This window comes from Oryzias melastigma, linkage group LG14 (genome assembly GCF_002922805.2).
Source record: "Oryzias melastigma strain HK-1 linkage group LG14, ASM292280v2, whole genome shotgun sequence".
NCBI classification, from domain to species: Eukaryota; Metazoa; Chordata; class Actinopteri; order Beloniformes; family Adrianichthyidae; genus Oryzias; species Oryzias melastigma.
In genome coordinates this window covers 11,853,926-11,876,556 of record NC_050525.1, presented here as the reverse complement: position 1 = coordinate 11,876,556, position 22,631 = coordinate 11,853,926, and the positions used below count along the sequence as shown (strand labels likewise).

General features: G+C 41.1%; 1 protein-coding gene across 4 annotated transcripts in view; it reads right to left on the bottom strand.

Moving 5' to 3' along the window:
* Window positions 1-1,589: 1,589 nt before the first annotated feature.
* The window catches only part of LOC112142464 (Down syndrome cell adhesion molecule-like protein 1 homolog), a 60,804-nt gene continuing 39,762 nt past the window's right edge, over window positions 1,590-22,631 (bottom strand). Inside the window, exons 8-33 of one of the 4 annotated variants that reach the window (XM_024265874.2) lie at window positions 21,737-22,009; window positions 20,448-20,732; window positions 19,176-19,295; window positions 18,906-19,082; window positions 18,161-18,360; window positions 17,871-17,967; window positions 16,349-16,477; window positions 16,089-16,256; window positions 15,930-16,000; window positions 14,932-15,172; window positions 14,088-14,273; window positions 13,614-13,769; window positions 12,068-12,207; window positions 9,843-9,996; window positions 9,200-9,317; window positions 8,558-8,721; window positions 8,374-8,472; window positions 7,980-8,168; window positions 6,792-7,079; window positions 6,555-6,710; window positions 6,449-6,479; window positions 6,256-6,374; window positions 6,013-6,168; window positions 5,058-5,258; window positions 4,652-4,963; window positions 1,590-4,576 (exon numbers count right to left, since the gene is read on the bottom strand). In XM_024265874.2, the coding sequence (XP_024121642.1) occupies window positions 4,143-4,576; window positions 4,652-4,963; window positions 5,058-5,258; window positions 6,013-6,168; window positions 6,256-6,374; window positions 6,449-6,479; window positions 6,555-6,710; window positions 6,792-7,079; window positions 7,980-8,168; window positions 8,374-8,472; window positions 8,558-8,721; window positions 9,200-9,317; window positions 9,843-9,996; window positions 12,068-12,207; window positions 13,614-13,769; window positions 14,088-14,273; window positions 14,932-15,172; window positions 15,930-16,000; window positions 16,089-16,256; window positions 16,349-16,477; window positions 17,871-17,967; window positions 18,161-18,360; window positions 18,906-19,082; window positions 19,176-19,295; window positions 20,448-20,732; window positions 21,737-22,009 (4,664 nt within the window). In that variant the 3' untranslated portion in view covers window positions 1,590-4,142. The remainder of the gene's footprint in view (window positions 4,577-4,651; window positions 4,964-5,057; window positions 5,259-6,012; window positions 6,169-6,255; window positions 6,375-6,448; window positions 6,480-6,554; window positions 6,711-6,791; window positions 7,080-7,979; window positions 8,169-8,373; window positions 8,473-8,557; window positions 8,722-9,199; window positions 9,318-9,842; window positions 9,997-12,067; window positions 12,208-13,613; window positions 13,770-14,087; window positions 14,274-14,931; window positions 15,173-15,929; window positions 16,001-16,088; window positions 16,257-16,348; window positions 16,478-17,870; window positions 17,968-18,160; window positions 18,361-18,905; window positions 19,083-19,175; window positions 19,296-20,447; window positions 20,733-21,736; window positions 22,010-22,631) is intronic. The other 3 variants (XM_024265875.2, XM_024265876.2, XM_024265877.2) reach the window with 3 other exon arrangements.

Genomic DNA, 22,631 nt, shown 5'->3' with positions numbered 1-22,631 from the left:
GCTGGTGTTTATGAATCCCCGCTGCACTTTTCTCCTTTGAAAGCTCTGAACCGTCTGCTTGGTTAAAACTACAACTTGACCCCTTTTAACTGAAGGAACGAGGAGCTGCAGTGTTCATGCAGGGCTGCTGTGGCTCTGACAAACATACATTATTCACAGCATATCCGTCATGAGTGACTGCGCTCCCGTGAGAACGGGCGGGTTCACGCGTCATTGACTTGTTACGCCCTCTTGTGGCTGAACACTCGCACTGCAAAATCAACACAGACATTTCTTAAATTTAAACACTGAAAAAGCAATCATTTCAACACAAGTATAATGAACACTAACATTTGAAATTGCATAGTAAATAATAGTAAATGATGACTAAAGATTTCTAGATTACTGAACAGAAATGACAAAAAGGAGGTAGTATCATGGTACGTAACTATGTGGAATAAATATGCTTAAATAATGGTGCTATATTTTAGTTTTTTATCTTCCACATCACACATAATATTGTGCTTCCTCAGATCCTCGACACATTAGTTTAAATTCATTGTTGTACCAGTCAACTTGCAGTTTATTGCACGTCTTTCCCAACCACATCCTTAGATGAGAGAACTGGCAATTGAAGCTTCAGCAGCACCACATCCTCTTAATTTTTGTTAACTTTTCGCAGCTTCTTGCAGAAAAAAGTTGTCTGTCGACCTCCAAAGAGGCAGGAATCTGTTACAGTGCAGGTAAAACAAGTGACATCGGCAGAGATAGACTGGGAGGATGCATGATCCATATTTTCCAGCAATTTCTTTTGGGGCAAATGATGTTGTTTTACAATGCAGCAAGGTTTTCTTCAAAGTATTAGATATTTTTTTGGTTGTTTCATCTTTTTTTTCCTGTATTAGGTTTGCATGATAATATTTATTCACATGTTCTTTTGCTTCAATATTCTTGAAAAAACATACATTTCAAGATAATTTAAAAAAGCTACTATACAAGATGTTTTAAAAAGTTATATATATTCCAAAGTACATGAATGATAACATACTACAAAATTTATTTTAGACCAATTAAAATAAAACATAATTGAGTTGTTTAAAATGTCTTTAATTTACGAATCAAAAACTAGTTTTACTAGAAATATTACTTAAAAATGATGTTTTCAGGATCATTTTAAAGTTATCTTGTAAGTTGTCTTGTATTAAGTGTAGTGAGATATTTAAAATGTAAACTAGACAAAAATACTTGTTAAGATTTTGTGTTTTTGCATCTTTTACTCACAATTTGTATGAAAAGAGATGACTTGATACTGATAGTATTATTTTTTTGACTATTTTTTTCTGATTAGTCCCAGAAGTAGCTGCAAAATATTTTTTTTAGAAGAAGGAACAATTTTGGCATTCATGTAAAAAGATAAATGCAGTAAACTCCTCATAAAATACTCCTCACACACTTAAATCCTTAGATGACGATGAAAACATTTCATGAATGCAGCCGCTCTACTTGTCACTTTTCCCAATATGAATGAGTCATTTTAATAAGAACAATAATACATTTTTTAGAAAACCTTTCAACAAGTTTATTTAGAAAAAAAATCAGAGAAGTCCCCATTTATGAAAGATAGCTTTATTGCACAAGGTGTTAGAATGAACTTTTTAGTCTTTGCTTTCTTTTCATAGAAAATGTACCTTTGAACACAAGCAATTGCTGTAACAAGCAACTCAAAGAAATGTTTGGGATACCCTCAACATTGTTGTTGATTTTTTTTTTTTTTTTTTTTTTAGTTTTTTTGTTGTTTTTGATTTTCAGACATCTTTTTCCATCAAAATTTCCCTTTTAGCAGGCATGCAATGACTGTGGATGAGTAAAATACAAAAGAATTAGAATAAAAAAAGTAAACAGGACAAATGACAACATCAAACGACTTAAAAAAAACAGAATAAAAATTCAACAAATTTGTATCAAAACATAAGGGGAAAGAAAAACGTTGTTTTAATATTTCAATTTTGATGCCGGTTTGAAATTGGAAAGTGGGACACATTCGACCCTGACGCGTCCCCCCGGTTTATTCTGACGAAAATAGCTCTTCATACAAAACTGTGTTTTATGTACAAAGCTTAATCTATAAACAACACTGATGTAGGTACAGATGATGGGTCTGCTATGATTAGGAGGTGACTTTTTATTTTTTAGTTTGGCTGAATGTGGGACAGCGACAGAAGCCGAAATTCTTCAGGTTCCATTCCAGTATATACACAGTACAGTAGAAGGTTTGATGGCCCGGAGAGCTACGAGCCTGATTTCACTCAGTGGAACAATACAGGCCTCAGAGCTCTGAAAATAAAACGCCTCCCTTTACAAATCGTTATAAAGGAAGAAACTAACAGATCCTCCTCTCCCCACCCCCCAAAAAAGAAACAATCAAATGGATAAAAAAAATACAAATCACAAAACACTATGATGGGATGCTTCAAAAGCAGCCATTCCAATAGGTTTTTGTGTCAGTGTACAACAGCTCAAAGGGCTATGGAGATAGAGAGTCGGGACATTTACAGTACTTCAGACAGGACGATAATAAAGATATCAATTCAGTCAACGTTATAGCATTTTTTTTAAAGTGAACTCCCTGACATATAACATCTCTCCATATTTTACCTCCATTCACATCATGATTGGCATTCCTTCAAATAGTTGACCCTTTGTCCCAAAGGTTGGCTTGTGGCACAGTTCACTAATACTAACCATTGACTGTATATAGAGAACTGGACTGAGTGCCGCCCTCGCGTTCCAAACTGGAAGTACCTGCTGGTTCCAAGAAGCCTAAATCCCAAAGACTTCATTTGACACTAATTATTCTTTCCCTGATACATTTTTCTTAACATCTTCATGCAAATCCTATTTTTTTTTCATATTTTCCTTTAACACAAGTTAATAAACTGACCAAATTGACAGATTCTCCTTAAGCCTACTTTCAGTGGAAGGGGTGTGGCCTTCCAGTAGTTGCCATAGAAACTCAGACCAATCACTGTCATCTGGCTCCGACATGGGGACTGAATTGGCTTTATTTCACTGAAGCAGGAAGTAAGGCATTTTTTGAATGGATGACATCACACCTGCTCAGTCCAGCTCTCCATATACAGTCACTGACACTAACCGAGGGCGGCTCAACATAGGCGACCACTGCAGCAGGGGATCCTCTGAGAATCGGCTTTGATCTGAGATAAAACTTTGAAAGTGAGGCCATGCTCTCCAACGCAGGCCTAACTAGAGTCAGTACAACCAAAACACTCACAACTCATACAACCGTCCAACCCAGGGACGCGCTGTTCGGCTATTCTCTCAACATACAACAGAATATCCCGTATTTATATTTCTGCTTTTTAAAATTTCTCTGTTTTAAATTCTAATCATTGAGCGATTGTCTCCTTAAAATTTGAACATTAACAGTAAATTGCTGCATATGCTACCACACTATTGTAGTACATAAAATTTATAATTTTCCTCATCATTTCACGTACATGTCAATAATATACCTACATAGAAATATATATCTTTATCATACCAAATATTCTCTGTTTGTCGTATGAGAAACTACGGCTGGTTCGGTTGGAATGGTTTCAGTGACGACACCGTTCTGCTGCACTGTGGAGAATCTTTTGGAGTCATTGTGAAAAGAGAACGATAGTTTTGGACTCAAAGAGACACAGAGAAGTCGACAGACAGCGAGAATTAGAGAACTAAACTTGAAGTCTTGCAAATCGATAATAATGAAGCATGGAGGACAGCGCGTGTGTGTGTTTATGAGAAACATGATGACAGCTTCATACTGTAGTCTTCATCATGAACACAGAAGGTCCTCAAATATAATCTGTATTTCCCAAATGACAGCAGAAATCCCTTCCTGCTTTAGTTTGCCGGGCCTCTCCTGCAAGAAGTGAGTGGAGCTGAGCGCCAGCCTGCTGGAACTGTTAGTAGGAGTTAGTTAGAAAGAGTCCCATGTGAGTATGAAAAGAAGGGTTAGCTGGGTCTCTGTGGTGGGAGTGCCTCTCCCAAGGAAAGCTCGGGGCAGGTCACCATCAGTTTGGTTTCAAGAAAGAAGGCCCATTCTGGCCCAGACTCGTCGGATGAGCCGGCTGAAGCAGCAGTCTGTGCAGGAGGACGGTCTACACAAGTGTGTACGACTTGGAGTAGGCTCCCACACTCTGTTTTTGCAGTCTCCCCAGTGCAGAGGAGCTACTCTCCAGCAGCGAGTCCCTGGAGCCCCCCACCTTGTTACTGTTGGAGGGGTTGCTGCTCGTGCTGGAGGTGGAAGCTGTCGCTGCGTTGTTGGAGCTGGGCATGGTGAGAGTCCTCTGTGGTAAGGTGGCAGTGCCCGAGCTCGCGCCCAAACTGCCCAGCCCAGAATGGCCCAGCGTCAGGGTCTGCTGCTTGGAAGGGTCTAGAGTCTTGTGGCGGCCCTGGGTGTGATACGCCCGCTGCGCCAGGCTGCGGATCGAGGCTTCCCGTGGCGGTACTGCCGGGCACGGGTCGTGCAGCTCCCCTTGCTTTCGGAAAAACGGGTCTGTCTTCATGTAGAGGGGTAAATTACAGAATTCACCTGTGGAGCAGAAGACAACATTTTCACTCTGGGATTCAAAGTCCACGAAAGTTCTTGGCGCTTCTTGACACTTACTTTTGTTGGCGCGGTGGGGGATGGGCACTGCCACGTTCTTACCGCGGTCATAGTCCTGCGGTTTGGGCGGCGAGGCGGTAAAGCGGCAGATGCCTGGTTCAGACGGCGTGCTGAGGGAGGTCATGCTGTCTGCCGGGTCGTTGGTGCCCGTGGTCATTTGGTCGGACGAGCTGTCGGAGATGAAACATTCTGTGATGGTGAACTTGGCGTGCTGCAGGTGCTCCTCTAGCTTGGCGTGCTCGTAGGCTCGCGCCAGCTCCTCGTAGGTGGATGAGGCGCTCTCCGTGGACACCATGCTGTTCCGCCCCTTATCTGGAAAACAGATTAAAAAAAAAACATAAAAAAAACTGACTGAGGAAAAAATGTTTGAAATCTGCAAATTTGTCAACGTCTAGCATCAACACACCTGTATCTTGGGAAAGACTGGCGCTGTAGCTGTCGCTCTCTGTGGCCGTGATGCCATGGGAGCCCATTGTCCGCCAGTCGGAGGTCAAGGTTCGTGCTGAGGCCGTGGAATGGCTCTGAGTCGGCCGGCTGAGAGTCCACTGGCTGGAATATCTGTTTCTGGAGCTGTGAGCTGACTTGATGCTTTTTCTGGACACAGGATCTGAGAAAGAATCAGTGTCAGTATTTCAGAGACGTGTGTGTGTTTACGTTTGCACCGAGATCCATCATAAAATCTGATTTGATTTGAAATGGTTTATTTCAAGCAAAGAAGGGAAGAATAAATGTGTAACACAATCAACAGAGGTTTAACCTTCAGCATGTTTTCAATGCCCTTGAATTTTGTATGTGCTCACAACGTTTGTAGAAACTTGAGTAGCTACGCATGAATGCAAGAGTTTTGTATACAGAAGCCAAATATTCACATTTTTGCATTGAAAATGGACAGATAAGACGGTGCAAATGAAGCCTTATAGTTTCTTGGAAAAGAAAAAAAAATGTCATAAAGCTGATGACATTTTTAAAGTTTTAGGCTTTAAGACACAAATGCAATATTCACCCTCACGAACTCTCAAACTCTGTGAGGTATTTTGGCTTTTTAAGCATCAGCTCTTACATAAAAATAGATTTCTTTGTTGCAAAATGCAGCTGAATGCAAAGGTTTATTCTGGTATTTGTGGCGTGGCCTTGCAAAGCTCCTGTCTGTGTATGTTGCTGAGTTTAAGCAGCCACAATAGAAACTGCAAACATCTAAAATTGTATTTAAACAGTTTAAACTCTTTAGAAAAACATCAATCTTTTCAAATACCAAAAAACTGCAATCTCCTTAAATGTGGCCATTTCATTTACACTTTAATCTGTTTTAATTAACTTTGAAGAGCACATGTGTTATACTTGAGAAGCAAAGACAAACATACTCGTTCCAGGCCGGATGTCTGACATGTCGATCAGAGGCCCTGAGTTCTGGATGAGGGCCTGGTGGTGCAGAGAAACGCCTGTGCAGAAGTTCTGCGGATTCACCGATTGGCTGAACTCCGTGTCCGTCACCGGCACCGCCGCCTTGTCCTCTCCTGCTGAAGACACACGTGTGCAGAAACACAGTTCAGGCGTGTGCTATATCCGGTAACAGAAGCGAGTGCGGCTGGCGTTTCTGAACATGCCTATCTGCTTGATGCCCTCCTTGTCTTCGATGAGCAGCTGAACTCGTGGGATGTCTATATGGAGCCTCGGCCCCTGGGGGGGCCCCTTCACGGGGGTGTCAATGCTGCGGTTGTTCTTGCTGCAAATGCAGATATAACACTATGAATCAGGGGGATTTCATTAAAAAGCATTGAAAAGTTGGCTGCTCCTTACCTGATCAGCATCTCAGCCAGACTCTTAGCATCTACAGGAAGACAAAATCTCTGTTAGACTTTAACTAAATACCCTCACCACTGGAGGATCATTTTCTATTCCTCACCTCTGAGCCGTTTCAGCCTCTTCTCCTTACGTTTCTTGCGGATAATAAAAAGCAAAGCGACGCCTATGGTAACGAGAATGACAGGAGAGCCGATGGAGAACAGCTTCTTCACGTCATCACCCTCTCCACGGGCAGACTTAATTGGAGGGATGGTACCTTATAACATCAGAATAAGAGATGGATCATCAGTTAAGAAACAAAAAAGACAAAAATAGAGAAGTTTTGAGTTTTACTCACTTCCATCGTAGTCTGTCGTGGCAAACTGGGAGGTCTGGTTTCCGCAGCCGGCGCTGTTACAGGCCTTCATCTTCAGCTCGTACCACGTAGCCTCGCGGAGCTCACTGAGGAACAGCTGAGAGGTGGAGTTGGCTTTGAGGCTCTGCCAGGCCCACGTGCCTTTGGGCCTGAAGTCCAGCATCAGGTCGGTGATGGGGCAGCCGCCGCTGGTCCAACCCTGCAGGTTTAGTCCCGCATGGGTGGAGTTAATGTGAGTGAGCAGCGGCTGGTCCTTGTTGAACACCGGTTCTGGAAACAAGTAAAAACAACTAGTTATAGGAAAAACTGACAGTGTTGACAATGTTTTCTTGATTAAAAGGGTTTTATTATGTATAATTTAGTTCAAGTGAAAGATATTTTCCAATGTTTTAAACTGAACCTATTAATAGTTTATCTGTCTCATCAGGGTTCACACGTCTAAACTGTCATTTTGAATAAATAAATGATTGTATTGTCAGTCCTCTTTCGGTGCATTTTGTTAATAAATAAGTAAATAAATAAATATATGAATATAAAATAAAATACAAAACCAAATGGATAAATTCAGACACATACATCCATATATCCAGTCAGTGCATGGCTCGTAATGTTTAAAAGAAGTTAAAATATTGCAATTAAAGGCACTCAGTTTCTAACAGCATTCAAAACTGTGATAGCTCTTGAATAAAAAACAGTTTTTTATTTTATTTTATAAATGTTATTTTGAAAACAAATGTGAGTCTGTGTACTAAAACAGAAATGTGTAAGCATCGTTTACAATAAAAACACTCCTAGAATACTTTACTTTGATAAATGTAAAGATATTTCAAGACATGAAACTGAAACTGTTATTGATTATTTGAAAAAAAGAAAATATATTTGAATTTTGTCTCAGGAAATATGAGTAGAGTTGAAAGAAAAAAGTGACCTAATTGTTCAAAGTTTATAAAAAAGAATCTTTTATAAGTAAAAAATAATAAGAGAAGATTGAAGAAGAGCTGCAATGGTTTTTAACAACTACATAAAAATAACTAGGTTAAAGTTTAGAATTATAAAATAAATAAAATAAAATAATGTCTAATTTGGTTGGATTTTTTTTTTTTTACTACTTTCCAAATAATCTCAGCAGACTTGGAAAGGAACAGCTCCATTCCACTTTGACCTGCTCACCTCTCCCGTGAGTCTTGGCCTCAATGATCTCGCTGATGCGTCCGGAGCCCACGCTGTTCTTGGCAGCCAGCTTGACTTTGTACCACGTTCCACAGCGGAGATTGTCCAGCCTGAACGAGCGCTCCGTGGAGCTGATGAACACGTCCCTCCACTCCTCTGTGTTGTCCACAGAATACTGCAGCACAAACCCTGCAGAAGCAGACCGGTTTCATCAAACTACAGCTGACTGAAAACGTACATCTGATGAACACCAGGGGGCAGCAGTTAGCTATGATTGTCAAAAGTCAGAAAACCTTCATTATTTTTCAACTTTCTTTAAGTCAGAAATTTGCTTCATAGTGAGCAATAACTGTTGAAAGATGCCAGTACAAAGTGGGCGGGGCTTTGAGAATACCTCTAATGGAGCTTCCTCCGTTGTCTCCAGGAATCCAAGCCAAGGTGATGGAGGAGGTGGAAGTGGTGGATACAGTCAGTCGAGGCTGATCAGGAGGAACTGGATACAAAAAGAAGTTGTCAAAAACACAAGTATTTACTACAATTTCTGTTTTAGTTTTAATAATCAACCTCTTCCTACCTACCTTGAACCACCAGATTCACTATAATGGTGTCAAAGCCCAGGGTGTTAGTGGCAGTACAGGTGTAATACCCAGAATCCTCGGCTTTGACTGAGCGCAGCACCAGAGTGCCGTTGGATAGGATCTGTTTCTGGCTGTCTGCTGTCACAGGAATGGCTGAGTCCTCGCTGATTTCAAAAAGAAAGGCGTTGACGTTAACATCCCGAATCAGCGACAAGTCCCTGCTTTCTTTAGAAAGAGCCTCATTAATGTGACGGATTCGAAACTCCCCCTAAAATAAATGATCTTCTGAGTTTGCAACAGCCTCACTGACAATGAAGCAGGTGAGCATTTCTTTCATGTTAAACCTGTGACATGTCTTGGCAGTCCTCTTTGCTCCTGCTCTTCTGATTTAGTCATTTCCTTGACTAGAAACCAGCAACTTTTATTTTGTAGTAAGCCTACTGGCTATCAAAACAAGTGGGGAGCAACACAAGGAACATAAGAACCGGCTCAAAAATCATCTAAATCTTAAGATTTCAATAAAACCCAATTACATTTTAAGCCAACATATAAATAAACAACTAAAACATAGATTTTCTGAGAGATCAATACATGAGATCTCTTGTGTGTAGTCTGTAAAACAGCAAGGTCGTGCACTCTGACCTATCTTTGGTCCATTTAATGGTGGGGGCGGGCTCTCCGACCGATGCGCACGGCAGACGCACTTCCTTCATCCACGGTGTGGTCACTGTGCCCCCAAAGGACAGGATCTTAGCTGGAACTGCACACAAAAACACCAAATATTGAACATATCGCGACTCTCAGACAAACAGTCTTGTACTCAAAACGGCTGTAAATGCACCCAGGTGTGTCTTTTGCACCTTGGGTTGTCTTATTGGGGCTGAGTTAGCCTGAGGGGAAAGGTTCGCACACTGCTGAGAGAATAAAAAACCTCAGACCTCTCAGGTTCAGTCTATCTTTTGTCCATGGATCCTCCCCCCATATTGATTCCTGCCTGCTTCCTCTCTCCCCAGGGGTCATTTTACTAGATAGGCCCTGTTCATCACCACATAATTAACAACAGTGTTTCTTGCAACATATCCATGACTTAATCGATACTACAGCTGTCAATCAATAGCAGGGAGCTCAGGCGGTAGGAGAAATAGAAGGGGGGAGCGAGAAAAGTCGTTTCTGTACAAGAGATGGAGCTGCATGTTCATGTTCATCTTCAGAGCTGTTTCCTCATGACCTTTGCACAGATCTCTTTACCCTTCTCCCATGCTCCAGGCTGGCCTGAAGGACCCACCTTTCCCAGCAGGTTCCACTGTGACCTTTGCGCTAATGTTGCCTCGGCCGGCAGTTGTCACGGCGGCCGCCCAGATGTGGTATTGTTTACCCCGGCTGAGGTGCGTGATGCGATAGAAGAGCATCTCTGGGTTGGCCTCATACTCGCTGGGCGCCTGGGAAAGAGAGCACGCCACGTTAAGTTAGCACGCTCAACAAAAACGGTAAAAAAGCAGAAATTCAGCATGATTAATAAACAATGAATGAATGTTTTTTCCCGTGCCCCACGGTTTTTATTATATGTTTTGTGTGTTTAACACGTCCAAGACATGTGAGAATCTGAGAGGCAACAGAAAGTTGAAAAAAAATAACAATTAAAAAAAAATAACACAAGGTCAAATGTAAAAATGACAAAAATAGGGGCGGAATTATATAAGTTTGATTCCTTTCACTGCTTCTTGAACAATTCATTAAACTCCTTTTGACAAAATTAACATTTAATGGTTTCTATGCATTGTGTTCTGTATTTACAAGAGCTAACAGGCCTTTATTTATGATTGAAAGTAATTATAATTGAATTATTTACAGGTGTATGTATTTATATTTTCCAATCAATAAGAACGATATATCTCTATTTCTGTTTTTTTACCTTTATTTTTGTTTTGATAGCTTAAAATGAACAAAAATCCATATCCAAAACTTTTGTAATTTACTGATTACTTTTATGATTTTTAGCTTCACTTTGTATAAAGTGACAGCCTAACGGAATGTCCAGAATGACAGAAATCAAAGTAAATACCTGAACTACAGGTTTTAGTGTTAATTTTACAACTTGAAGTCCATATTGGATATTCAATGCATCACTGTCCATATAATTACAGGCATTTTGTTAATCTTAGAACCTGAAAAAATATAATTTAGTTGTTTTGGGTTTTTTTTGCTTCCAGACAAATTAAAGACGGTCTCTAAAAATTTAAAGAAGAATTAGAGAACTTGCCATTGAATGCTGGGGTGTCTCTATCATAAAATTTCACAGAATCATTCACAGTGATGCATTTTACTGAAATATCTTTTCAAAAGCGGCCAAAAAAAAAAAAAAAATTGGAGCTAACATAAATGATAAACGATGATTTCATGTAAAGTTATAGTGAGAAGTTTAAAGGATGCTACCAAAAAATGACAAATTTAGCTGATTTTAAAATGAAACTATATCAAGTAGTTTGAAATTAGTTAATTTCCCTATTTCTGTTTCCTCCATGTATAACAAAGAAATAAAAATAAAAAAACAACAGTTTAAAAAATGCTTGTTGAGATGATGCTTTTTTGTTCTGAGGTTTTTATCTGTGTTCCTCCTAAATTCTTTCCCCGTTTGCTTTTCTCTCCCCTCTGTGTCGCTTAGTGAAGAGAAGAGGATGGAGGGACAAAAAAGGAGGGGTGTGTGTGTGTGTCTTTGTGCGTGTGTGTGTTGGGGGTTCGAACATTCCTCCAGCATCGCGGTGGTGTTGTGGTGATCCAGGGAGCGATACAGAGAGATAATGAAAAGACGGACAAAAGCACTCCCATCCTGATGTGAATGACACCCTCCTCTGCTCCTCCCTTCCACCCTGCCTGACTCCCTCATCCCTCTTTTTTTCAATCATTCCCCCTCGGTGTCTCCCAACCTCTAATGGTGTGTCTTTTTTTCTTCTTTCAGCCTTCCTTCTCTGCTCCCTCCCTCCCTTCTCTGCCCGTGCTCATTTACATGGCACTCATGCACAGGAAGGGAGGAGTATTTTCGAATAATAAGAAAGTGAGATTCTTTCCTTATATCAGACTTTGCAGCGTCCTTGGTGTTCGCGTGCAAATAATCTACCCCATACGGAAGGCGACGCAAGCGTGTATAAATAGACATTTTTGAAATGCGATGCGCCTGTGTGTGCATTTTTTTCTGATGCAGCAGAGTGCATGTGTGAGCTTGTTCTTTGTCTCATTTGCATATCTACGTCCCATCACGTTGCCAAGACAACCTCATCTGTTCATCTGGGAGGTCAGGAAATAAAGCGATGGTGCAAACAGAGAGAAAACGAGATGTGCGCAAAGAGATGTGCACACACACACACACACACACACACACACACACACTGGCTCAATTAGCAAGAGTGGTTACCAATGAATTAATTGCACCCGCAGATTTTCATCTGCTTCTCAAGCACCTGGAGCATTTTTCCCTCACCCATTATGAGTCACACCCACAGTGGAAGGACTTACAGGCTGTCCAGACCCGGGACTGGAGCAGTAGATTGTGTACTTGCGGATGACACCATTAGGCTTAAGAGGAGGTAACCAGGATACCACCACACTGTTCGGAGACGAAGGAACAGCCTTGATGCCAGCTGGTGGACCGGGAACTGGAGAAAACAAACCAACATCAGCACATGAGCGCATTTGCATGTGTGTGTTTGTGCATGCACATGCTGGGTGTTGGATCCCTGTTAAAGTAAGCAGGCTTGTTTTGCAGATTGGTAGTCTTATCTCGCACTAAGCCGCTCTGGAAGGACTTGGAAGAACTCCCTTTGGGTGAAGGCGTGACATATGTTCAGTCAGACATTGGTCAGCAGTTCTGACAGCGTAACACCCAGAATTCTCTTAACTCTCATACCCACAAACAGATTAGACGTTAACGTCTGATCCGTCGCTGGCCACTTCAGCTCAACACTGGTTGCCACTTAATGTTGTTTACAAGATAATAGTTCAAGAAGGTTCACAAAGACACATCGGGGTACTGCATTTTGTGGACAAGGGACAAAAAAGCTTTAGTCACATTGATCATACAGTATAAGGGGGAACCTATTCAATCCTAACCATAAATATTATCGCTGCCTGACAGGTGACCTCAACTAGAGTCAGCAGAAAGAGCGTGACACATTGGAAACCTGTAAATCCATCCCCCCAATTCTTCTTTATATTCTTTGTGAGGCCCCCCCGGTTCAGTCTCTGAACCCCCTTGACTCCCCCCGCCCTGCACATGCCATGGGCAAGCACGAAAACAGCCCTAAAAGGACAGATGCAGCAAGGGCCGCTTGGAGTGACGGAGGCAGGAATGGAGGGAATGTCAGGAACAGTTGACGCTCCATGAGGAGGCAGGGGTGGCGCAGCAGTTGTCGAAATTAAAACTTGATGTCAAAGAAGGAGTGGCACCGAGGGGAGGTGGGGAATAAATCCCATCTGGTGCCCAAAATCTGCCCTGGACTCCAGACAAACAGTCTGAGCCAAGACATGAAGAGCAGGAAAGCACACATATGATGAGGGATGCTCTGTTGTGCAGACAAACATTTATCATTAAATTTATCTGTAAATTTGAGATAAATCAGCCAAAACTGATTTAAAAAATATATCCTCAATGAACAAGAATTTATTAGCTGCCTGATAAGTCTTAATTGTCTGATCACCTCTCTATCTTTAAACCTTGAAGTCTATCCTTCTTCCTTATAAAGAGACATGGATCTGCCTGTAATCCCGCCTCCAATGGTGTAAGCACAAAATTAATTCTCTTTAATCCACAAGGAGTTAATCCCTCTGCCTATGGCGGGCAGGCTGGGGGGAAGAAACCATTGGCAGCCTGATTCCTGGATGATATTTGCTCTGAGAGAGCAACCCCCACCCCGTCCCATCCAGAGACTCCGCCAGCCCTCCTTCAGGCCCTGAGCCACGGACCCAAAGCCTCTTAATTCTCATTAGCACAGCTAATGGAGCTTCCCTACATAAATGAGCTTTTGTCATGCATTAGACACGCGTCTCCTCCAGAGATACTCACGGTCCTCGCGGGTCTGGATGTACAGGACGTTGCTGCGGACCCCGTCCCCCGCCTGTGTGTAGGCCAGCACCTGCACGCTGTAGTTGGTGAACTTCTCAAGCCCTCGCAGCTCCACCTGCTCACGCGTGGTGGTGATGTTCTGCATCTCGCCCCATTCTGAAAATAAAAAATAAGAATAACTCACAAACACCTGAAACATACACCTGGAGGGGGTTTTGAGGGGAAAATAAATGGTTTATGTTTGGGACATGTACAGGAAATACACACTTGAAAATTATTAAAATGTTGAAAAGAATCCTCATTTTTTTTACATTCCATCTAAAATCCCACTAAACATACCAGCAAGAACACATTCAAACACAAAAGAACAGGAAGTGCTCAAAGGGATGGACACGTCAACACTTTCTAACTCATGATCCTGACACAGACAGAGTGTGGGTTGGTGAATTTTAGAATGAAATAGGTGATAATTACTCTGCATTGGCCACTGGGCCGGGCCCCCACAGCACCCACCTCCGTCAGGGAAGAGGGACCAAAACACGACCCGGTAGCCCTTCAGGACGCCGTGGAGCGTCAGCCGTGGAGGCTCAGACCACGTGATCACCGCTTCGTCCGACGTGACTGAGATGGCTCTCACGTTCTGGGGGGGCTCACTGGGGACTGTAGAAAACAGGGTCAGAGTCAGGGTGGCCAAGTATGTTTTCTCATTTCCGTCGCTAAGGAGACTTGTTGCTAGGAAGACCTGATGAATAATTACTCAACGCCACAAACCACAGGCAATCACAGCAGAAATGAATCAGTCAAATGAGCTAAAATTAGCTCTGAATTGCTCCTTGATCATTCCTGGTTTTTTAGAGTGAACGGTGGGAGTCTAATGGAGGACAAGAAGCACCAAAAAAGACATATACATTTTACATATAGATAAATATAGATAAATATAGATAAATATATCGCAAAGAGGGCCCAAACCCAAAAGGGTGTTTGAAATGACCAGACCAAAGCGGTTTAAGGGAAAGGACGGAAACAATAACACAGAATGAACAGACAAATCATGAAAGAGAAACTGATGAGAGGGCAAATGATAAAAGAAGACAAATAACAAGTAATGGGGTACTTTGTTCGTCTTTACTAAATGCCAGCCTAATGAGGGTGCTAATTAGAGTAGAGTCATGGGGGATGTGCCACAAATCCATCCTGCCATTTTGTTTGAGCCTGTATGTTAACACACCAACATACATTTCAGGCACAAACAAAGACTTTGATGCCAAAAACAAGCACACTTTTGATTTATTTAAATGTCATTTTCTACGTTTCTTACCGTCTTCCAGCGTGGTGGCGTTAATCTCCGTGCTGGACGGGCCTGTCCCGGCTCTGTTGAAAGCCTGGACCACCACCCCGTACTGAGCAAACTTCTTTAGGTTGTCCAGAGTGTACACTTCACTGTCACCCGTAGCTTTCATCTCCACTATGCTGTACTGGCCGTTGCTACCGGGGCCGTTTTCTCTGTATCCGATCTGATAACCTCGGATCACACCGTTCTGCAGCTCCTTCTTTGGCGCCTAAAACATTTGGATGAGAAAACAAACATTTTGTTTTTTACTGTGACTGTCTCAGCTCAGAAGGTGGAAGGGTAGTCTCTAACTGGAAAGGCTGCAGTTGGATTTTTGAAATTAGTTAAATGATTTGTTCATTTTCAAATTGAGAAACAGTCTATAGTTAGAAACTAGTGTGAATTTGGCTTGAAGTGTAAAAATCTTTTGACTGGTTTATTAGAAAAATGTTTAACATTTACATTGAATATTGAAATTAAATAATAATCAAAGTACACACCATAAATTATTATTTTTTATATCTGGGTACATTTCTGTTTTAAGTTTTTAACCAGTTGTAAAAAAGACTACTAATGAGCAGACTAGAAAAATGTTAAACAATAATATATGTACTAGTACTTGTACTTTAACTATTAGTACTAATTACTATCACTATTAATAGTACAAAGTACTGATATTATTCTCTACAGTTCTTGTACAATTTGCATATTCGCTACTGAAAAAGCCCAATTTCCCAGCTTGGGATGAATTAAGTATTTCTATTCTATTCTATTCTATTCTATTCTATTCTATTCTATTCTATTCTATTCTATTCTATTCTATTCTATTCTATTCTATTCTTTTCTATTCTATTAAATGTTGTTTGTGTTATGTTATTGTTTATGATATTTAATGCACATTTTTTAGAAATAGCAAAACACAAATACAGATCAACTATTAGCCTTTAAAGTATCCCAACATTAAAGTCAAACTTGAACGGATTTACCCTCCATGTCACTCTGATGCTCTGAGATGTCATTGGTTGGAGGATGACATCCATTGGTGGCCCGTCAGGAGCTGCATTTGTCAGACCAAGTTTTATGGTCAGAATGTGAGTCTCTGATGTAAAAAGAAAGGCAGAGAGGAGGAGAAACTGGTGACTTACGTGCTTCCTCTGTACTGATGGTGAGCTCTTTGCTTGGTGAGCTTCGTCCGATCTTGTTGTAGGAATACATGCGGATGCTGTAGACACAGGCAGGGTGCAACTCCACGATGTTGGCTTGGTTGTTCGTTGGAGAAATGTTCCTGGTGGTGTACATGTGGTCCCAGGAGTCTGTGAAACACATTTTCAATTGTTTTAACACGTTGGAGTAAAATTAGGAAACTTGTCTGGGGTCTTGCGTTGAGGTTTATCTCAATGCTCACCTGACTTGTTCTTGTACTCAATGTCATAACTGGTAATGATGCTGTTGCCATCAAACCTTTGGATCCAGCGCAGGTTCATGCTCCGGTCCTTCACCTCTCTGACTTCCAGCTCAGGAGGATCTGGTGGTTCTGTAGTTCAGAGGAACAGAAAACCATTGAGTCAGCACTAATACAAACGCATGACCTTTCACCGTCAGACCTTTTCTGGATGTTAATACTTTTAATTATTGGCCAAAGAGAGTAAAATCGTTTAATGAGTTCTTAACTGATGTACCAGAAAAAAATTTCCCTAAAAAGACCATTTTAAAAAACATCTATATCGGTTCTTAAGACAGTAAATTTTAAAGGGATATAGTAGGGCTGGGTGATAAAACAATAAAAAAATATATCGCAACAGAACTTTTCTGGACAGAATGCATCTATCACGATAGACTTTTATTTTGAAGGCTCTGAAATCCACACTCACCAGTTTTTAGCATTTTCTCCTCTTTGCCGTGTAAAAGTTAGAGTGTTAATCCGCACACGGCGAATAAATGTTTGCATCTAATTAGTTATGTTTATTAGTTCTCCTTTTGGTAAATTTCTTTTGGCCTCTGGTCCTCTACCGTCTACATTTGAGGTAAGCAATTATACACAAGACACATTCGCCCCCGCTGTCACTTTTGCGTATCATCGCTATGTAACATTTAGTTTTGGCTGATGAAGCAGCGGTCATTTGACGATTTTTAACGGGGCTCCAGTCAGAACTGGAAGACAAACTCGCTGGACTTATAGCAGCAACAGAAAGTTCAATAAAAATGTTGATTTGGTGACCACGATGTAGCATAGCATGATGCTATGCTAATCAAATTTTTCACGTGTCGCCTGTATGTAATCACAGACCAATTAAATTGTTTTTGTGTAAAACAGTGGTTTAATTTTATGTTTGTTTTGTAAAACTTGAAAATATTTTAATTTATTAGTAGAATTAATACTTCATCTGTTTTATCTATGTTCTCTTTGGAAACTTAAAAGCTTTGCTTTAATTTTCAGTTTAGTTTGTAATATTTATGTCTTTTCTTGGTTACCTGAAAAAACTGTTGCATTATCTTCAGTGCATCTACTTTGTTGAAAAAAATATTTATATCTAAACAACCTGCTGATGATTACACAATTCTCTTTTGAGACACACAGCGTTCAAACATGACAAATATAACTATTTGGTTTATTTTGTGGTATATTGTTATTCCATGAAAAAAATATATATATCATGATATATATAAAGTTATTGTCTGGGAAAAAATTATATATATAATACTGTATATATATATATTTATTGCCTGAAATGAAAAAGACTATATTGTGATACAAAAAAATTCAATTTTGCCCAGCACTAGGATATAGTAAACCCTGACAGCCCCAATTTTTTTTTACCTAAATGGGACCCCTGAAACTGTTGTTATATTTCGATTTACCCCAGACCCCAAAATGTGTGATCTCAAGCCTAAACTGACTTATCTTTTTTCCATTCAGTTTGAAATACCTTGTACTGTAAGCTGGATGAGCCCTCGGCCTTCTCCATAGGAGTTTATGGCATGGCAGGAGAAGAAAACGGAGTCTCCCCGTTCGGCTGGATTCAACTGTCAACCAAAGCAGAAGCGGGAAAATGTAAAGTGAGACTCCAACTCACAGTGCAACATCAAATATCAAAACTGACAAAGATATTACACATGCTTCTGGATACATGGGTTGAACTTAAAAAATTAAACAAAAGAATATCTCTGAAGTTCTGAGGAGCTTCAGTTCTGTTCAGGTTCTGATGGGGATTCTGACCTTTAGGGTGGAGATGACTTCATCACCCTTCTTGTTAATGGTGATGGAGTACCGGGGGTTTCTCTCTGCATCAATGACTGTGTCCCCTCTCTCCCAGCGGATAATAATAGGCTGCTCGCCTCGTGCTGTGCAGTTCAGCTCCTTGGTTTGGCCCTTTCTTGCCATGGTGGTGTTGGGGTGGCTGGTGATCATGGCAGGAACTAAGCAGATTCACAGACAAGTGTCAAAGTAATGGTCGATCTTGCGTGGAGTAATGAGATGAGGGAATAGGGATTAGGAATTGGAAAGTGAGGATATATTGCAGATGTATAGACATTACAATTTCAACCCTTCATTCTCTGTAGTCATTTCACGCTTCAAGCCTCACCGGTCCTTTCACACTACACCCATCCTTCTCTATTTGCCTTGTACTTCTTTTCTTCCAACACTTGATTGATTGAGCGGAGATCCTGTGGTTTTTGATTCATCATAACCTATTCATCCACCTCTTTCCTCCACCATGCCCATAACATGACAGCCAGCATTCATAGATCAATGGAAAAGACAATTTCAGTTGAGGGTGTGCAGAAAGGAGACAAGATTTTGTTTTAGTGGCCACACTCGCTTGGGGCAAAAGTGCATCAAAGAGGTTTTCATTCCTGTCCAAAAACCCTAAGGTTTATGTCTGTACTATCTAGGAGAGGCAGTTTTAAAGGCGAGTGCAGAAAAAAAAAGCCCAAACCCCCCAACAATGACTGACACTTACTCTTGACAGTGAGGATCATGCTTTTACTGATGTCTGAGCCCACACCATTAGAGGCCTGACAGAGGTAGTACCCTCTGTCTTCCTCAAGAACATGTCGAATAAGCAAAGAGCCATTTGTCATGATCTGGATGCGGCCAGTGAGTGGAACTGGATGGTATTGCTGTGGGTTTCCAACTCCTGCAGAAAAAAACAAAACAAAAGCAAAAAGGCTCGTAAGCACGGCAGCATGAACATTTGTCTTTTGTGATGTAAAGTAAAGCCTGACTTTACCTTTAGCGTGTTTCCACATGACTTTTGGAGGTGGATAACCTTCTACTGAGCAGTTCAGGACTCCGGCCTTTCCATATATGCAGTCCTGGTTGTTAGGCTGCACCACAAAACGTGGTGGCACTACGAAAAAAACAAAATAATGCATTAAAACGAATGACTTGTTCAATTATTTTAGAAGAATTCTGGTTAGTTTTGTTCTGTGGATGAAATCTAAACATCTGGATAATATTTGAATATATACTCGATATGTCAAAGTCTGGCCCGCAGGCCAAATGTGGCCCTAGTTCAAATTTCCACCAGAACCAAGACTCGTTTCATAAAATCATTGACCTGCAGCCCCCAGCATTTCCCAAAAACTAGATGCACAATTTCTTGAATTTGGTTGGCTAAGTTACGTTTTAAGTAGTTCTAAACCCAAGAGCGACCCTTCCCCAAACCAAATGACCTAAGACAGTACTGAGGGCCATATCAAGAGTTTTTAGAATCACTTCAGTCTGAAGGGAACATCACTGCACAATAAACTTTCTCTTGAACTTTGTGACTTTTTGTTTATTGACATAGTCTAGTACAATAATTTACATTTACTTAAGAAATGAAGGAGTTAATTCTTGTTTTTTCTTTTTTTTTTTTGGCTTTCCACAATAAATTGAGAGAATATCTAAATCAACAGAAATAATTAATGGACTTTTGTTGAACTTGTAGCTTGGGGTTATTTATAGGCACTATAGGGTCTACTTTAAATACTTTTTAAAACACATTCTTCAGAATTATTAGTTAAGAAAAAACCCTAAAAAATAGACTTTCATAAATATTCCCTTAAAAATCATTAAATAAGTTTTGCCTTCAGCAGACTCAGTAACTCTAAATCCTTAGAGTCCAGAGCCAGTTCAAAGCATGTCAAACACCACCATGTTATTCATTTGATAATTAATTAGATGGGTTTCAATTTGCAATAAAGAGATCAATTTCTTGTTCCTAAATCTTTAGGGTTTTTTTTTTATTTTCAATTAGTTCATGTGAAATCTCCTAAATGAGGAATTCTGACAATCCAAAAACTTTCCTTATAAAATTGTTTTACATTTTGATTAGTTTATCGTTATATTGTCAGCGAAGTCTCCCCATAGGAATATATAATTGAAGATATGTTGACATGCTAATGATATTAGAATTTATTATTTTAATTTAGAAAAGGTGTAAAAAGACGAGAGCCTTTAAGTTGCTTAAGGGTTTAACCACCTCAGTGCGTTCACATCCTCCTCTTTTGACTCTCACCAGTAACAATCAGCTGCCTCTCCCAGCTGACTGTGGCGGCGGCGTTGCTAGCGATGCAGGTGTAGTTCCCGTTGTGCTTCAGTGTCACCTTGGAGATCTGCAGGGAGCTCATGAACTCTTTGGTCTCAATTCCGACGCCAGAGGCGTAGCCTGGCACGATGAGCTGACCGTCTTTGTGCCAAGTGATGCGTATGGGCATGTCCCCAGAAGACACCACGCAGGCAATGTACATGAGCTTCCCCACTGAGGTAGAGGGGATATCGAATGGCTGGATGAGCGGTGGCACTGGGGAAGACAGGGAGAGGGTGAGTGGAATAAAGGCACCAATAGATGTGGCAACATGGCCATCTGGAGTTAAGCTAAAAGAGACAGAAAAAGTCATTGGCCAGTGGACCTCACTTGGCCACCACCCCTTCCAGCCCCCCAGCTTCTGCAGCCCATAATAGCTGCTCTGGTTAGAGTCCAATTGGCAGGGGGAAGTCATTCTGTTGCCATAGTAATGGAGGTTGAGGTGGGGGTACTACAGCTGAGACATCTGGGGGATTTAATCTAGGCTTCATTATTATTCATCTAATTAAATCAGAGACACACTCACACTCTGGCGCATGCACACGCCCATAAACACCTCTGCAGCTGCCGCCGTTACTCAACTCACAAACTAAACAACATGCAGACAGAAGCCTCTGAAACCTCAGAGCAGTGACAAAACACAATCTCAGGTCGAGCCCTGGACAACTCTGACTGAAATGGCATTTGCTGCCTCTAGTTACACCTATATAAGGAAATCTTGACCTATTTTACATTGATTTTGCCAAAGATTGTTGAGGAAAGTAAAGAAACCAATGAGAAAGAGATAGAAACATGCCAATTTTCCGATCATTTTTCATGGTTTTTTTCTTCAAATTCTTCATTTTGGCAATAGCTAAAACTAAAAGACTAAAAAAAGCATGGAGATAAGGCAATATTTTTAGTGTTTTTGGACAGCTGCTAACTTCAAAGTTGCCACAGTGAATCGTGCCACGATTCTGACACGTGATTTGGCTTCAGTTTCACAGTGGACGCCATTTCAAGGCTAAACCCTCTGCATTTACCAGGATTTGGTACATGTAAACTCTAGGAAGCACCCCCATGTGGCTGCAGGAACTCCCAGCACCTGGTTGTCCAAAGTGGTCTCTTAACTGTGCTTAGCTTCCAGATCAAAGGATCCAGGATGGCACGACTGTACTAAGCTGCAGTTTTAGTAGTATGAGTATTTATAGATAGTGTTTCGGTCTTGTGTTCATGCTTACCTTTGACAGTGACGTGGACGGTCTGGTTAATTGAGACCTGGGGCTGGATCAAAACACTACACAAGTACGTCCCCTCGTCAGCGCCCTTCTGCACGTCTGTAAGCCTCAGGGTGCCATTCTCAAACACCATTTGACGATGATTATCAGGTAGCTGCATGCCGTCTTTCAACCACTTTATGGAATAATACGGGTACCCAATCACCCGGCATGTGATATAGGTGTTTCTGCCCGCCACTGCAGTGATATCTCGCATGGGTCTTATTCGAGGTGGACCTGGAGACACAGGGAAGAGAGGGAGGGGATGGAGGGAGGAGACCAAAAACAGACACGAGGCAGGAGAAAAGGCAGATGAGGTGACAGAGGTCATGGCAGAGTAAGAGGGTATAGCCACGGAGACAGGAGAAATAAAGGTTGAGGGAAAGAGTGATTGGGATGTGTTGAAATGTGGACAGGAGGGTTAGTTTAGCCCCTTTTACAGAAGTCTGTTAATATTTGCTGTTTTTCTCTACTCTAGTTATCTAAAGTATATTAGGAAACAATTAATCAATGTTGTTTAACAAAGTTGCAACAAGAAGCTTGCATACAGTTTAAAATACGCATTTTTTAAATTAAAAAAAGTGAAGAATTTAAAGTCTTTAGGGGGGTACTCAATCTGGAAATGGGCCTTGGTCCGCACAGAGTCTGTTTAATTTGGTCCTGACTGAGCCCTGAACTTTGTTTTGGTCTGTATTTAGACTGTCTGAATACATCCTAAATTATTCCTCAGGCTGGTAAATGTAGTACCCATGACCTACTGTTCAGCCATAAAGCAAAACCGCCACCACGAGGACGGAAAAGGTAAATGTTTGCTGGACACAAACTACGCTCTAATTGTCTAATTTCATAATTTCTGCAT